The 16,180-nt window shown below is 46.7% G+C and overlaps 1 protein-coding gene and 2 long non-coding RNA genes across 6 annotated transcripts in view; 1 reads left to right on the plus strand and 2 right to left on the minus strand.

Moving 5' to 3' along the window:
* LOC309370021 lies at positions 1 to 9,737 on the minus strand. Its single transcript, XR_014168360.1, has 3 exons — positions 9,615 to 9,737; positions 8,270 to 9,412; positions 1 to 1,352 (listed from the first exon to the last, which is right to left on the minus strand). It is a non-coding gene; the product is annotated as an uncharacterized lncRNA (long non-coding RNA).
* LOC309369832 (cytochrome P450 2J5-like) overlaps positions 6,332 to 16,180 on the plus strand; it is a 23,633-nt gene continuing 13,784 nt past the window's right edge. The window contains exons 1-4 of one of the 4 annotated variants that reach the window (XM_081911183.1): positions 6,334 to 7,557; positions 10,139 to 10,277; positions 11,799 to 11,961; positions 12,834 to 12,983. In XM_081911183.1, the coding sequence (XP_081767309.1) occupies positions 11,925 to 11,961; positions 12,834 to 12,983 (187 nt within the window). In that variant the 5' untranslated portion in view covers positions 6,334 to 7,557; positions 10,139 to 10,277; positions 11,799 to 11,924. Of the gene's footprint in view, positions 7,558 to 10,138; positions 10,278 to 11,798; positions 11,962 to 12,833; positions 12,984 to 16,180 lie in introns of all 4 variants that reach the window. The other 3 variants (XM_081911181.1, XM_081911182.1, XM_081911180.1) reach the window with 3 other exon arrangements.
* On the minus strand, positions 13,443 to 13,865 carry LOC309370067. Its single transcript, XR_014168408.1, has 2 exons — positions 13,782 to 13,865; positions 13,443 to 13,748 (listed from the first exon to the last, which is right to left on the minus strand). It is a non-coding gene; the product is annotated as an uncharacterized lncRNA (long non-coding RNA).

Consider the following 16,180-nt stretch of genomic DNA (forward strand, 5'->3'; position numbering starts at 1 on the left):
CTCTGTTGTCCCCTTCTCCTTGTGCCCTCCATCTTCCCCAACATCAGGGTCTTTTCCAGGAGTCTTCTCTTCTCATGAGGTGGCCAAAGTATTGGAGCCTCAGCTTCAGGATCTGTCCTTCCAGTGAGCACTCAGGGCTGATTTCCTTCAGAATGGAGAGGTTGGATCTTCTTGCAGTCCATGGGACTCTCCAGAGTCTCCTCCGGCACCAGAATTCAAAAGCAGTTTGGCAGATGGCCTGACTATTCAATCTCTCCGGAGAAGATCAGGGAGAAACCTCAAATGCTTTGATCAAGGCTGTTTTCTTCTGTTTGTTTCTGGGGGCTTGGACAGGAACTAGAGGAAGCTGGCAGGCTGAGGAGCTGATATCACACCCAAATACCATGTAAACTCCCTTCGTGGTTAGAAAGATCTGCATACTCTCTTAAATATTTTTGGGACAAGAAAAATGGCAAATTAGAGAGATTTATCTGTCGGCTGGTGAAAATCTACAACTGGAAAACTTGTAGTAGCCACTTTTTATCTCTAAGAAAAAAGAGATAACTTGTCACAAAGGTGTCCAAGACAGAGCAAAAAGCCTGATTTATGGTTGACAATAATGATTAAAGGGATGAGGGAACTCCTTGTGTGAAAAATCTTTATTTTTCTTTCTGTTTCTCCTCACAGAGAAAGTCAAAGTTAACCAGCCATTACCCCATCAGGGGAGTGTTTTCGACATAATTATAGAGATTGTAATGTTTGTTAATGCTGTTCTTCTTGTGAGCTGCTTTGAGTTCCAACATTGTCGCTGCAAAAGTGGAATACAAATATTCAAGTAAATCTCAATTGAATCTGATCACATCAAATTCCCATCTCATGCTTGGAACAGCGCTGTGTCAATAAGACTCACTCTGAATGACAGTGAGCAACATTTTCTCATTTAACAGGCCAACTGTGCAGGTTCTTACCCCAAGCCACAAACACCAATGCCCAGCCATCATGGTCCATTGTTGCTGGTGAGTACTCATTTTGGACTGGGTGGTAGTTAGCCTAAATGGACAATCCCCCCCCCCCAAAGTCCATTTGGGAGAAGAATCAGCTTTTAAAAGATGAGCTTTTAATAACACACTGGGACATTTTTAGTTAGGAGCTGCAGGTGACAATAAATGTGTCCTGTCACTTTCTCTTTGGGGCTGGCTTCCTGGAAATTGGCAAGTTAGAGTTATTAAATATATTGAGGAATAAGACTTAATGAAGAAATATTACCATGTATTATGCAAAGGGAAGACTTGTCTCATCAACTTTTTGGAGGTTCAGTGAGAGTGTGTACAAACAGGCTGATAGGGTGATCCAATTTGCGCTTCAAAACAAGTCTGTCAAGAAAATGTCTCATGAGTAAACAAAGCAGCCATGAGATAAAAAGTTAGGTCGTTTTATGGGGTGGTAACTGTTACAGCGGAAGTGTGACTAACTTAGACTGGATCCAAGCCAATATAAATGTAAGCTAATGCATACTGTGACAAAAAATATATCAAATATCTCTATTGCAATGACTGCGTTTGAACTAACTGCAACTATCCCAGAAACAGATCTTTGGATTATAGTAGATCACTCAATGAAAATGTTTTGCTCAATGAAAATGTTAACAGCAGGGATAATAGTAATTTTAAGCTGGCATTTTTGGGATGTGGATTAAACATAAACTAGGATCACAATGCTTTTGTAAAAATCAATGATACAGCTTTTGGAACACTGTGTTCTGGTTACTTCACCTCAGACAGAACACATGGAAGGAGAGCCTAAACGAGCAACCAAAACAACCACAGGATTGGAACACCTTCCCTACAAAGGAAGGCTAAAGAGTTTGGGGCTTTTTCCTCATGAAAAAAGGCAACTAAGGCTGCAATCCTGGGATGCAGGTGGCCCTGTGGTCTAAACCACCAAGCCTCTTGGGCTTGCTGATTTTAAGTACGGCAGTTCGAATCCGCGCGACAGAGCGAGCTTCCGTTGCTCTGTCCCAGCTCCTGCTGACCTAGCATTTCAAAAGCATGCCAGTGCAAGTAGATTAATAGGTACTGCTGTGGCAGGAAGATAAGCAGCATTTTTGTGTGCTCTGGCACTTGTTACGATGTTCTGTGCACCAGAAGCAGTTTAGTCATGCTGGCCACATGACACAGAAAGCTGTCTGAGGACAAACGCTGGCTCCCTTGGCCTGAAAGCAGAGACACGTGTCGGACCCCATAGTCAAATTCGACTGGACTTAACCGTTCAGCGGTCCTTTACCTTTTTACCTTTACTAGGGACTAAGGCAAGTAATAATGCTTACTTCTGAGTGAACAGGCAAAGGGTTGCTCTGCAAAAAGGGTACATGATAGAGCAAGGATCGGGAACTTGTATCCCTCCATAGTCGCTGTAGAGAAGAATATGGAGTGCGTGCTTTTGAATCCTTAATCATGTATATCTTGCCTGCAGTCCTGAGCAGATTAAAGTCTGTACTAAATGTTTATTGAGTCTTTGTGCACCTCCATTCTTCAACTGCCTACATTCTTCTGAGGTGCGGCTTGTGGACCTGTGTTCTCATGCCAAGTGCTTTGCCTACACAATCCTTTGAACTGCAGTCATCATCGCATGATGGGAGCAACAGTCTGGTAACATTTATAGGGACACCAGTTTCTTGCCCCTGTGACAGACATCTGCATTGTGTGGAGAAAATGGTTGGAAGACGTTTTTCTCCATTTCTCATAACAGTAGGGTTGGAATAGCATTGATTGGCAGGAAATTCAGGACAGACTGTATTAAATGAACTACGGAATAATGGGTTGGACCAGCCCAGAGGTCTTGACCCTCACTTGGCTGGGAGGCAGAGAGAACTCAGGGACTTAGATTGCTCCTACCCGACCCTCTTGCTGTTCCTATGCAGCCCTGCTTCTTTGTTAAGCACTAATAGTAGCAGGATTTTCCCAGCAAGGGGCTGTAAGGACCCCAAAGGGCTGCAGAAAAACTCAGCTGCTGCAGGACACTCACTGTGGACAACCTCCTAGGATGGGAGATTATTAATTTATTATTTGTACCCCGCCCATCTGGCTGGGTTTCCCCAGCCACTCTGGGCGGCTTCCACAGGGACCAAAAATACACTAAAATGTCACATTAAAAACTTCCCTGAACATGGCTGCCTTAAGATGTCTTCTGAATGTCAGGTAATTGTTTATCGCTTTGACATCTGATGGGAGGGCGTTCCACAGGGCAGGTGCCACCACCAAGAAGGCCCTCTGCCTGGTTCCCTGTAGCTTTGCTTCTCGCAATGAGGGAACCGCTAGAAGGCCCTCAGCGCTGGACCTCAGTGTCCGGGCAGAACGATGGGGGTGGAGATGCTCCTTCAGGTATACTGGGCCGAGGCCGTTTAGGACTTTAAAGGTCAACACCAACACTTTGAATTGTGCTCGGAAACGTACTGGGAGCCAATGTAGGTCTTTCAACACCGGTGTTATGTGGTCTCGGCGGCCGCCCCCAGTCACCAGTCTAGCTGCTGCATTCTGGATTAGTTGTAGTTTCCGGGTCACCTTCAAAGGTAGCCCCACGTAGAGCGCATTGCAGTAGTCCAAGCGGGAGATAACTAGAGCATGCACCACTCTGGCGAGACAGTCCGCAGGCAGGTAGGGTCTCAGCCTGCATAACAGGTGGATTAATCAAGAGAGTTGTGTTTTCTCCCGCCCCAGCCCTATATGACCCTCTCCAATGGTAACTGGAGGTGTTGAAGGAACTAATTTAACTGAATAATGAAGATGGAGGAGGAAGGAAATCCCATTTTTTCTGGAACTGTGCAGAAAGAGATGTGATCTTGCTTCATTTCCTCCAAGGAGATGCCATTCCCAGACATCCCTTCCTTGTACACTATGCCTTCATCCCAGGGTTGGTGAGGGAAGGAGTTTGCAAGTCTTTCCCACCACAGTATGTTCACTGGCTAGCCCTAATGCTGTGTTAGAATGACCTCTATAGGATACTTAGCATTTTAGGGAGCAAACAAGTATGGGAAACCATACTTAAAAATTTAAAATAAATAAATCACAGGATGTGAAGCAAATTCCATTGTTGCTATGCATTTAATAATTAAAGGTGTGTGTGTATCTTTTACTGTTGCTTTCGTGTGGGTTTACGTTATTGCTTAATTTTAGGTTTGTGGTTGTTTTTTTAATCCCCTGGTGAACATTTTTGTGAAAAGGTGGCCTGGAAATATAGCTAATAAAACCATCAAATAAGTCATCAAATGCTATCAATCAGAACTCCACTGTCTGCCATCAAGCACAGCTGCATAAACAGAGCCAATTACTTCCCAGAGAGATTCTGGGGCTGAGCCCTTTCCTGAACTTTCAGCTTCCCTTGAGAGAAAGGAAAAGGTAAGGCTCCAGGGTTGTTGTTTTTATTGTGGCGAGTCCGACGTTGGGCAAAAGATTCCTACATTGCAGAGTGTTGGACTAGATGACCCTCATGGTCCTTTTCAACTCTACAGTTTTATGATAATGAATAAAAGCCTGCAGGTACTAATCTTCTCAAGGGTTGTTTAAGAACCAAATCGACACCTGCATTCCAACTATGTGGCCAAAGAGTGCAAAGGTTTAGGGTTGGGATGGCTAAATGCCGGTGCAATCTTAACCATGGTCTACTCAGAAAAGAAGCAAGTCCACTTGAGTTAATTTGGACTTACTCCCAGGTAAGTGAACATCAAGTTGAAAGGCTAAATATGTTTCTGATCCATGCCATTTTCCTTTCATGTGTTCACCAAGAAATATTTTCCATTGATCTTCACTTATTATTATTTTTCATCCACATAAAAATTCATACCATCTGGCCTGATGAGGAGTTCTGGAGAACACATAAGCTTACACACTATTTTGTGACATTTTGGCTAGCCTAACGTGGCTTCTGGAATATTTCAACATTTTCACTCAAAATGTGCAGATCTCAATGGATGCATTTTCTGAGCTGCAGAACATTAAAGGTAAAGGTACAGGTACCCCTGCCCGTACGGGCCAGTCTTGACAGACTCTGGGGTTGTGCGCCCATCTCACTCAAGAGGCCAGGGGCCAGCGCTGTCCGGAGACACTTCCGGGTCACATGGCCAGTGTGACATGGCTGCTCTGGCGAGCCAGAGCTGCACACGGAAACGCCGTTTACCTTCCCGCTGGTAAGCGGTCCCTATTTATCTACTTGCACCCGGAGGTGCTTTCGAACTGCTAGGTTGGCAGGCGCTGGGACCGAGCAGCGGGAGTGCACCCCGCAGCAGGGATTCGAACCGCCAACCTTTCGATCAGCAAGTCCTAGGCGCTGAGGCTTTAACCCACAGCGCCACCTGTGTCCCCTGCAGAACATTAAGGAAATGCAAAAACTGGTGGATGACCAAGTTATGCTGATTAGTCCAATGTGTGCTCAGCTTGCATCAGTAAGTCACAAAAAGGTCAACTTCCTCGCCTATACCTAGGAGAGAGAAGACCGTTGCACACTGTTAAATATATTAAATCTAAAGAATGTACTTTTTTGGGGGGGAACCTGGATGTCTTCTGAGGGATCCCCTGTTGTTGTTGTTTAGCCGTTTAGTCATATCCGACTCTTCGTGACCCCATGGACCAGAGCACGCCAGGCACTCCTGTCTTCCACTGTCTCCCGCAGTTTGGTCAAACTCATCACTGCCTTGCCGTGGCGAAGGGGCTTGAATAACTCAGAGAAGCTATGAGCTATGCTGTGCAGGGATCCCCTACAGCCATGTAATTCTTGATGGTAAGACTGAGTTTTGGTCAGCAAAAGCATGATGGAACAAGCAGAATGGACAGGAACTGTTCAAAGTGTTGGTGCTGATCTATAAAGCCCTAAATGACCTTGGCCCAGTATACCTGAAGGAGCATCTCCACCCCCATCGTTCTGCCCAGACACTGAGGTCCAGCGCCGAGGGCCTTCCCTCCCTGCGAGAAGTGAGGTTACAGGAAACCAGGCAGAGGGCCTTCTCGGTGGTGGCGCCCGCCCTGTAGAACGTGCTCCCATTAGATGTCAAGGAAATAAACAACTATCTGACTTTTAGAAGACATCTGAAGGCAGCCCTGTTTAGGGAAGTTTTTAATGTTTGAATTTTTTTTCCTGTTTTTAATATTCAGTTGGGAGCCGCCAGGTGTGGCTGGGGAAACCCAGCCAAGTGGGCGGGGTATAAATAATAAACAACTTCTTCTTCTTCTTCTTCTTCTTCTTCTTCTTCTTCTTCTTCTTCTCCTCCTCCTCCTCCTCCTTCTCCTTCTCCTTCTCCTCCTCCTCCTCCTCCTCCTCCTCCTCCTCCTCCTCCTCCTCCTCCTCCTCCTTCAAGGTCTGGCAAAGGTCAGTCACCCTTCTTTTGCTAAGGAGATGTCTCTCCATGGATGGGCTCTTCTGGAAGGCAAAAGCCATCTGTGAAGCACTATGTAGTTGCCCCGCTCTGCTGGCTGGAGGTGATGTCATCAAAGTGTAGCAGAGAAAGAAGTGGGAGGGGAAGGTGTTTTGTCTTGAAACAGAGATAGACCAACCTGATCTCTGTGAGAATATCCAAAGCCATGGCTTTGGTTCTCTCCCACTGCCTCCAATCCAGTTTAGGGCAGGGCTCAGGAGCACAATGCCTCAAGGACTGCCTCTACCCATGTGAACAAACCCAGACCCTGCAATCACAATGTGAGGCCCTTCTTCATGCGCCTACCCCACAAGAGGTCCAGCATACCCTTCAACTGTCCTGATTAAATCGAGGCATCCCATTTTTAGGAGCTGCACTCCCCCAAAAAACACAGGTTTGGGGTCAAAATGCCCAAGAGCCAGAGTTAAAAAAAAGTTTGTTTTGGGGCTCTGTTACCTCACACAGGTCACATTACTTGTGTGGGAACACAAGAAGGTATGGTTTTCAGCCTCAACATGCTGGAGGGTATGGTCCACAGGGTGGCAACATGGGAGCGGACCTTTTCTGTGGTGACTCCATTTGCAGAATGTTCTCCCCAGGGAGGCTCTCCCAGCACCTTCATTACATATCTTTAGGCATCAGGTGAAAACGTTCCTCTTGTCCCAGATTTTTGGCCAATTAAATGTTCAGTGGCCTTTTAAACTGTGTGGGTGTGGAGGGTCTGATGACAATTAAGACCTTTCTTGTTTTATCTGAGCATCTTGAGTATTCACACCTCACGTGCCAAAAGAGGACAGCCACATTCCTAGGCTATAAATGTGCCTGAAATGACCGCATAATTCTTCCCTGCTTAATTATAGTGTATCTCTGGGCAGCATCTATCCGTATGATGTGATGGAATGGTATAAAAAAGGATGGGCTGGGAGCACCGAGTCTTTTGAGAGGAACCAGGAAGTCAGCCCAGAACAAAGTCATTCATCTAACTCAGAGAGAACAGTCAGGTAAACATGGGGCCAAGTGAAGTTCTGGTTGCTGTGCTCATCTGTTGTCTGACTGTGCAGTTTGTAAAGCTCCTTTGGAAACACCGGCGCCTCCCCCCAGGACCTCTTCCATTCCCTCTCATCGGAAGCCTGTGGAGAGTTGGCTGGAAGATTCGTCAGGATACTTTGATGAAGGTATTTTTCTAAATGATCATAGCAGCTGAAACAACAACAGCATAGCTGGGGAGGTGGGTGGGAAACTCACCCTGAAAGACCAGGACAGCACAGCGAGTTTTATCATGTGTTGATTAATATGCCACTTGCTTTGTGGTGGTCCTCAGTGAGATGATGGCTCCTTCACGGAGCTTCAGGGAGCTGTGGGAGTGTGTCTGAGGGTGGAATCAGGGCACTGCAGCAAACACTGCGTTACTGCTCCTTCCTGTCCTTGTCTCAACTCTTTCCAGTAACATGTAATGCAGTGTCAACATGTGACATCATCTAGCTGGGCCTTTTCTTGCCCCCACTAGGTATGCGGGTGAACAGGGCAGGAAAATGCCCTGTATGCAGTGGTTGCTGGTGCCCATTGGGAACTAATAAAACAGAGAAAGGGAGAACCAGGTACACCACCTTGAGAAGAAAGGTGGAATATAAAGGTAATAATAAATAAATAAAGTCGAGCCAGTTTGCTCTGGTCTTGTTGCGTTGCCCACAAAGGCAACTGTAGTGAGTACAACCACGGAGTAAGGAGCCAACAAGCAGTGGACAGGTTCTACACAAGATGGGCAGCTGGTGGCGCTTGAGGACAAACTGAGGTTGGCAGACCAGTGCCCCACTTGCCCCAGTGGACTGCCTATATGGTGATGCCCTAATCCAACACTGAAATTGGTTTGTGTTTAATTGGACTTACAATGTGGGTGTAAATCCTATAGGGTTGTCACAGGAGCATGCTGGTCCATAATCACACAGTTCAAAGCTGGAGTTAACTCTACATTAGCAAAAACACGATCTCCACAGAGTTGGTTGAGTGTCAGGCCTAACAACCACAGCAGCTCCTTCCTGGTGGTCTTACTCCTTAAATGTCAGTTGCCAAGACTGAATGTCCCTGCCTCCCCATAGCTGCCTAAGTCTCTTCCTATCCAGGGCTTTCCCCAAGCAATCAGAGACTGTGTCTGCCTGCGTGCCGCCAACCTATTCTCCACTCTTTTCACGCCTCTTCTGGTTCTGGGAGACCAGAGGGGGAGGGGAGCAGCAGGAAGGGGAGACATTTGTGGCTCTTCACCAGCCTGACTCATCTCTGCCTCTGGGCTTCTCTCCTCTCACCCTCCTGCTTCAGCTTCTGCCTTTGATTATAGACTTCTCTTTGCTACCACCTTCCCTACAGACCCTCTCAGCTGCTGAGATCAGCAGAGGAGGCCCCCAGAGGCTTGGTGGTTGGTGGCTGGGGAGAGGGCATTCTCAATGGCAGCCCCAAAGCTGTGAACTCCACCCTTCCAAAGAGGTGTACCTGGCACCTTCATTATGCCGCTTTCAGAGAATGCAACTCCTTCCCCTGGATTCTGACACTTGATGTGTATGTTTACAGGGCCCACCCAATAATAATAATAATAATAATAATAATAATAATAATAATAATAATAATATGTTGGATCCAGCCTAAGTTTCCCTGCCCCACCTGTTCTGTTTCCACACTTGGCACTCCCCCAGAATGCCCCCTTTCCAGGATTGATACAGGTTTAAGATCTGCTCAGCCAACTGAGCCCCGGCTAAACCTGGATGAAGGACTTAGGCTGACATATCTGCAGCTCAACCAGGATGGGGGGTTTTAGTTGGCATAGCCCTGCTGAGCCGCAAACCTCTTAACTCAGCTGGAGATCTACTGGATCCTAACTGCTCATCCCCAGCAGATTTTTCCTTAGGATTGTTCCTTCGGGTGGGAAAAGTCATTTTGCTCTTCTTACTTTGAAGCAGCAGGGGATCATAAAGTCTTGCTGTTTTAGTGCATATCCCTCAAAGATCTACCATTTGATCCCTGTCTACCTTATTCCCACTTCTGTTCTAAACAAACAAGCAAACAAACACCCTACCAGCTGAAAGAGAAAAAGAAGAGGCAGAGCTGGGAAGAGGGCATGCCAAACAGTAGCAGGCGACGGATGGTTAAGCATGCATTGGAAGTATCGATCTTAGAATCAAAAGAAAATAATTAAATAATCATAGAATCACAGAAGCAGTGAACTGTAGAGTTTGAAGGGAACATGAGGGACATCTAGTCCAACCCCCTGCAATGCAGGAAACTTTTGCCCAATGTGGGGTTCGAAATCACGACTCTGAGATTAAGAGTCTCATGCTCCACCGACTGAGCTATCCCTCAGTTTGATGGTGGTACCCTGCTCTGAGATCTTCTGACAAAGGGTGGGGTATAAATTATCTAAACAATTATACAAAAAGTGGAGGTGGGGGTGAGGAACCTACGGGTACTTCCAGATTCTTGCTATTTGTGGTGGGGTTCAGCTACATACCTGCAAATTCACATTGCACAATTGCAACCTGATTGACTAGATCGTGTGCAACAAAACCCATGTTGTGATGAGCAAGCGAGGGGAAAATGCACTAGAAGGTGTGGGATATCGGCCATGTAATCTGCAATGTCCCCCAAGATGCCACAGAAATAGAGAGACCCAACTCCTACACTGTGTGGAACAGTCCTCCTGACAAGATGCAGTCTGCAGGCTATGAGAATCTCGTCTTAAAAAGATTTTCACATTTTCTTCCCTTGTAGCTGGGAATCATTGCTTGGCTGCTGCTTGTTTAAGGAAGAACAGAGAGAAAATGGGGGAGAGAGGAAGCAAAGGCTGTTGACAGCTTGCTAAGTCCCACCCATGGTAATCTGAGCTCAGGGTGCAGGTTAACCCTTTTGTGTGAGTCAGTAACTGTATATTACAACGCTGATTTGGAATGCAGAAGCAGAATTGTAGCAGGATGGTGGTGGTGGTCCTAAACCCTCTCCCAGCTTGCCTCTTCACAACAAACTGCCTCTTTCCATCCCTGCGGAAGGGTTTAAACAGGGAGGGGTGAAGTGTGGATTGCATTGCCTGGCTGCTTAAGCAAGGTTAAGCCCCGAGCTGACATTTTTTTTTCTTCAGGTGCAGGAGTTTTCCTAAAATGCTGAGAATTTGGGCTCCTGCAGGCATTCCAGACTGGAAGGTCTTTTCAGGAAGAATCCCCAGTGCAAATCCACGGTTAAGCACAGGGACACAGGAAGCGGCCTTGTACCAAGCCAGACCATTGGTCCAGCTAGCTCAATATTGTCTACAATGACTGGCAGGGATTCTCCAGGGTTTCAGACAGTGGGCCTCTCCCAGCCCATCCTGGAGATGTCAGAGGAGATTGAGCTTGGGTCCTTCTACATGCAAGGGAGATGTTCTGTCACTGGGCTACAGACTTCCCCTGTTTTTAGCAGCTGTAGCAGCCTAACTGCCAAAGCAGGAGGGAGCGAAGGCCTACTTGAGTGTAAGCTGGTTTACTCATGAGGCGAAGTAGGGTGGCAGAATCAGAAGGGCAGTAAAATTCAAAAGGCAGTCAATATTTAATGGTAGAGATGCTGAAAGGAAGTGTCAGCATCCACCAGTCCCTATGGTCTTCCTCCACACTTTCTATTTTGTTGGGACAGGGACGCGGGTGGCACTGTGGGTTAAACCACAGAGTCTAGGACTTGACGATCAGAAGGTTGGCGGTTCGAATCCCCGCGACGGGGTGAGCTCCCGTTGCTCGGTCCCTGCTCCTGCCAACCTAGCAGTTCGAAAGCGTGTCAAGTGCAAGTAGATAAATAGGTATCGCTCTGGTGGGAAGGTAAATGGGGTTTCCATGCACTGCTCTGATTCACCAGAAGCGGCTTAGTCATGCTGGCCACATGACCCGGACGTTGTACGCCAGCTCCCTCGGCCAATAAAGCGAGATGAGTGCCGCAACCCCAGAGTCGTCAGGACTGGACCTAATAGTCAGGGATCCCTTTACCTTTAGCTAATGGGACAGACTTTTGTCAACAGAAACACTAGGTGTTCTTGTCCCGATAACGGAATCACATCAAATTCTTCTCCTTGGCCCCACAGAGCATCAGCAGAACAAACATTCCGGTCACAAACACATGCTTCAGGCATCAAAATTTCGCCTAACAATTCCACAAGAGTCTCCACTCCACCAATCCCAGGAGCCATTACAGCTTTTCCATGGGAGTGGAGGGGAAGTGGGTATTTTCCCCAGAACCAAAGACCTCCCTCCCCATACACTGTGGTCCTGATCCAACTGCAATATAGTAGTAGTAATAAATTTAATAAATAATAATAATAATAAATACATTGTATGCTGTTATGCAATCTGCATATCAACTAGCTTCGCCCTGAGCATAACATTTGTTTTGTTTGCTTTGACTCCACTTACAGCTTGCAAAGAGTTATGGAACCATTTTCACGTTATGGATAGGACATACTCCTGTGATTGTATTGTCTGGGTTTGAGGCTGTTGATGATAGTCTAACGGACAACCCAGAAGCATTGTCTGGACAACCAATGTTCCCTGTTTTTAAAATTCTGGGCAATGGAAAGGGTAAGTTGTCGCAGCCAGCCATTTTTATTTGGAATGTGGGGAGGGGTCTTTTCCTTTCTTTTCCTCAGCCAGCATGGAAAGTGTGGGATATATCCAGCTTCATATAACCAACATGCTATAGCTCTAATTAATGCTTTAAGGGGTTAAGACCATAGAGTAAGCTGTCCTGCCAGGCTGAGCTAGGTATGAGGAAGGGTTACCAATCTCTTTGTTTTCTCTTTCCACCATGTGAACCCTACCAGGAAGGATGTCTGGGGTGGTTGCTCCAAGCCTAGGCTGTGTGGCTTTAGCAAGCCATCAAATAATTTAGAAACTCTTACCAGTGGAGGAGCACGCTCCGCCGAAGCGAGTGCATCCTTCTCAGGTGCCCTTCAGCTGAGGGTAGTTGAGGGGGGTGCATTGGATGTGCGCCAGCCTCTGTGCTGCTCCTGCGAGTGGCGCTGGGCTTGCAGGACACCTGGGCTGCTGTGTCTGTTGGAGGCAGGGGCGTAGGAAGGGGGGGAGGTGGGGGCAGTGCTCTCCAGGTGCCATCCCTGAGGGGGGTGACAAAAAGGCATACCGCAGGGGGCTTGCCCCCCCCGTGCACAGTGGCTGGTGCTGCTGACACAGTGCACAGGAGATCGCCCACCCCACCGCTGACGCAGTGCGCGGGGAATCACACCGCCACTGCCGCAGCGCACAGGGGATCGCTCTCCCCACTGCCGACACCACAGTAGTCAATCAGAAGCCGCGCTTTGAAAGTCAAATGTTTCGGAACAGATTCTGTTCGACTTCCAAGGTACAACTGTATTGATTCATTCGCCTCTAGCTGTGGTCCACCTAACCAAGAACCACCCGACACTGGATTGTTGTTTTTCAAAAAAACATTGCAGGTATTATGTTCTCCAATGGCAAAACCTGGAAGCAGCAGAGGCATTTTGCACGATCTACCCTGCAGAAGATGGGGCAAATAAAGATGTCTCTGGAGCATCAAATAGAAGAGGAAGCTGCTCAACTCGTGGAGGCCTTTGCACGGGAAAAAGGTACGTAAGCGATGGCTGAAAAATTAGGTGTTTGTACTTGTTGATCTGCAGCTGCTGGCTAGCTAGCCTACCTATTATAATGCAACAGCTGCAGGAATTTTGCTCAGCAGAAATGATGATTCCTGGCACTTCATTCCAACCCATCAACGAAGCTTGAACACATCCTCAGATCTGTCCTTAAAGTGAAATAGATGCTTCCGAGCAGGTAACCGTCTTCCAGGCTCATAGCAGAAGACCCGTGCTTGGAACTCTGCTTTACAATTTTAATCCTGAGATATATAAATATATGACGAGTCCTGCTTCATCAGACCACAGGCCTCTATAGGGCAGCCAGATGCTCATCTGGGGTACTGTTGCAGGCCACCCCAAATCTCCTATTGGTGAGAGATTCCAGGGGTTCCAGACGCTTACCCAGGGTTCGGTTTCCTTGGAATGAGGGAATCCGGAGACTGTGGTGTCTTGAGGATATATGGTTTATTTACACCTATAGGCAACCTGAGCCAAAGATGGAGGGGCTCAGAGCATTAACACCCCAAAAGATCTTGCTTTCTCGAGAGTCACAGCCTTGGATTCCAGCAGTAATCAAGCATGGCTCTCTCAATCTGGCTTCTGCCTGCTTCTCTCTCAGCTCACACACCATCTGTCTATCTTATGCAGGGTCTCTCAATTCAGTCAAATTCTCCCCCCTTCACCCTGCAGAAAGAGGGGTTTAGAAAGTTTCCTTGGAAGTTTTAAACAGTCTTTTAAAATTGTCAGCAACAACTGCTTTCACTTTTACTTCAGTGGAAAGGGATTGACTTCTGTAATTTAAATCCCTTCCAGCCCAATTAATTGTCCAAATTTAAAGCCTTTTTTTACTCACAATTGTCCAATCTCTTATAAATTGGTTGCTCACGATTGCCGGACTTCGGAGCTTTGCGCAATGAAGAAAGCGAGTAGATTCCACAGTACCCATGTCTCCAACCCCGCTCGCTCTTGGGGCTCTTATTAGAGCTTACTGGGGAGCAGGGGAGTCGCAAGGGGTACCCGCTGGAACACGAGGTCCTCAGAACGCTCGATCTGAGTTTTTTTCGGGGCTCCGCAACGCTCTCACGGTCACCTATCTTCAAAGCACAAGGCCTCTTTTAGATGAAAGAGATCTCATCCGCCATTCATAGCACGGCCAACTGGAAGTCCAGAGCAAGTTCTTTTGCTATATGAACGATGGTACTTGGGTGGCAACTGTGGCCACCATAGAATCATAAAACTGTAGCATTGGAAGGGGCCACAAGTGTCATCTAGTCCAACCCCCTGCAATGCAGAAATCATTTGCCCAATGTGGGGCATGAACACATGACCTTGAGATTAAGGGTCAAAGAAACTTGCCTGACTAGTACAACCATGGAATCCACAAGGGTTAAAATTTATGCCTTGCTGGATCCATGAACCCAGGAATTAGAAGAGAGTCAGGCGTCATGCAAATGGAACACAACGGTATGCATTGCCAAAAAAAAGAAAGGGAAAGAAGAACACCAATTTGCATAAAATCTGCATATAATAATGGATATACAAATGCAAATCAATAAATAATGTCTATAATTGAAACACCACTCATCTCAACACATTGGGAGAAGACTATGACCAGGTGGCCAGGATGCCTACTTAGTCTGCTGTTCAGATGTATCTGATGAGTAATTTCAGGACCCCAGCTCTCCTTTCTTTTGACTCTTTATCTTTAATTGGGATGAGGTAGCCCTTCAATGGGATGCGGATGGCGCTGTGGTCTAAACCACAGAGCCTAGGGCTTGCCAATCAGAAAGTTGGCAGTTCTAAATCCCAAGACTGGGTGAGCTCCTGTTGCTTGGTCCCTGCTCCTACCAAGCTAGCAGTTCAAAAGCGCGTCAAAGTGCAAGTAGATAAATAGGTACCGCTCTGGTGGGAAGGTAAACTGTGTTTCCGTGTGCTGCTCTGGATCGTCTGTGGACGCTCAGGTTGCGAACATGGTCCGTGTGGGATGCACATTTGCAACCTGCAGCGGTGTGCCTGTGCATGCACAGGTTATGGTTTGGCACGTCTGCACATGATTTAGCGCTTCTGCGCATATGCGACTGCCGAAACCCGGAAGTAACCTGTTCTAGTACTTCCGGGTTTCGGCAGTCCATAACCTGAAGAAACTCAACCTGAAATGTCTGTAACCCGAGGTATGACTGTATCCTAATTTGGTTGCCCAAAGCTCACATGGTGGTTAGCCCTATTGAGATAGATCAGTTGGTAAATCAACCACAGTAAACTATCAAAAACGTATAGAACCAACTTGAATTTATGCTGGAAGTGCGGGGGGCAGAGAATTAGAGGGAAGGTGGGACCTCATATATAATAATTTTTAAAAATTATTCTAGATAATACTTAACAAAAGACCAGAAGCCTTCCTCGTAGGTATAACGGCACCAGATATCCCAAGAAAGAAAAGAATAATCTTTTTATATGCTGCAACGGCAGCAAGGATGCTGGTTGCCAAGGGGTAGAAGGGAGATCAAATTCCATCGAAAGAGGAGTGGCAAGTAAAACTGTTAGAATACATGGAATTAGCATATATGATGGGGAAAAATAGAGATCGATCGACCCAAAAGTTTAAAGAGGAGTGGGAGATGTATAGACAATATCTAAAAGAACCGTCTCCCCATATAAAAGCTTTAGAATGCTTCGAATAACTCTCAAATCGAAATAAGGTAAAAAGAATACAAACACGATTTGGTTCAGCTCAAATTTGTTGGGATATCAGAGGCAAGGAATTGAGGAAACAAGGACCCAAATCAAGGAAGTCGAAAGTTGAAATATTTTTGTGTATTAGTGAAGCAGTGTTACAAATCTTTGCTTGTTTGTAAAAGATGTATTGTATACTTTTTCAATGCAAGAGTGTGCTTGTGACGAAAGAGAAGGGCTAACTGCTGTTGAATGCTGTGAGTTGTGGTTGTTGCCTGAAGATTTGTTCTGCAGGAAGAGGGGGAGGGACTTTCCCTGCGCTCTTGCTTAAAGGCTGGGTTCAGAGGCTGGTACAGCGTCTACGGCCATACTACCCTGAACGCGCCCGATCTCGTCTGATCTCGGAAGCTAAGCAGGGTCAGGCCTGGTTAGTACTTGGATGGGAGACCGCCTGGGAATACCGGGTGCTGTGGGCTTTTGCCTCCTTTTGCCGCTTTCAACTCTGCCCCTCCACT

The sequence above is a fragment of the Podarcis melisellensis genome, assembly GCF_964234715.1.
Source record: "Podarcis melisellensis genome assembly, chromosome: 5".
Classification (NCBI taxonomy): domain Eukaryota; kingdom Metazoa; phylum Chordata; class Lepidosauria; order Squamata; family Lacertidae; genus Podarcis; species Podarcis melisellensis.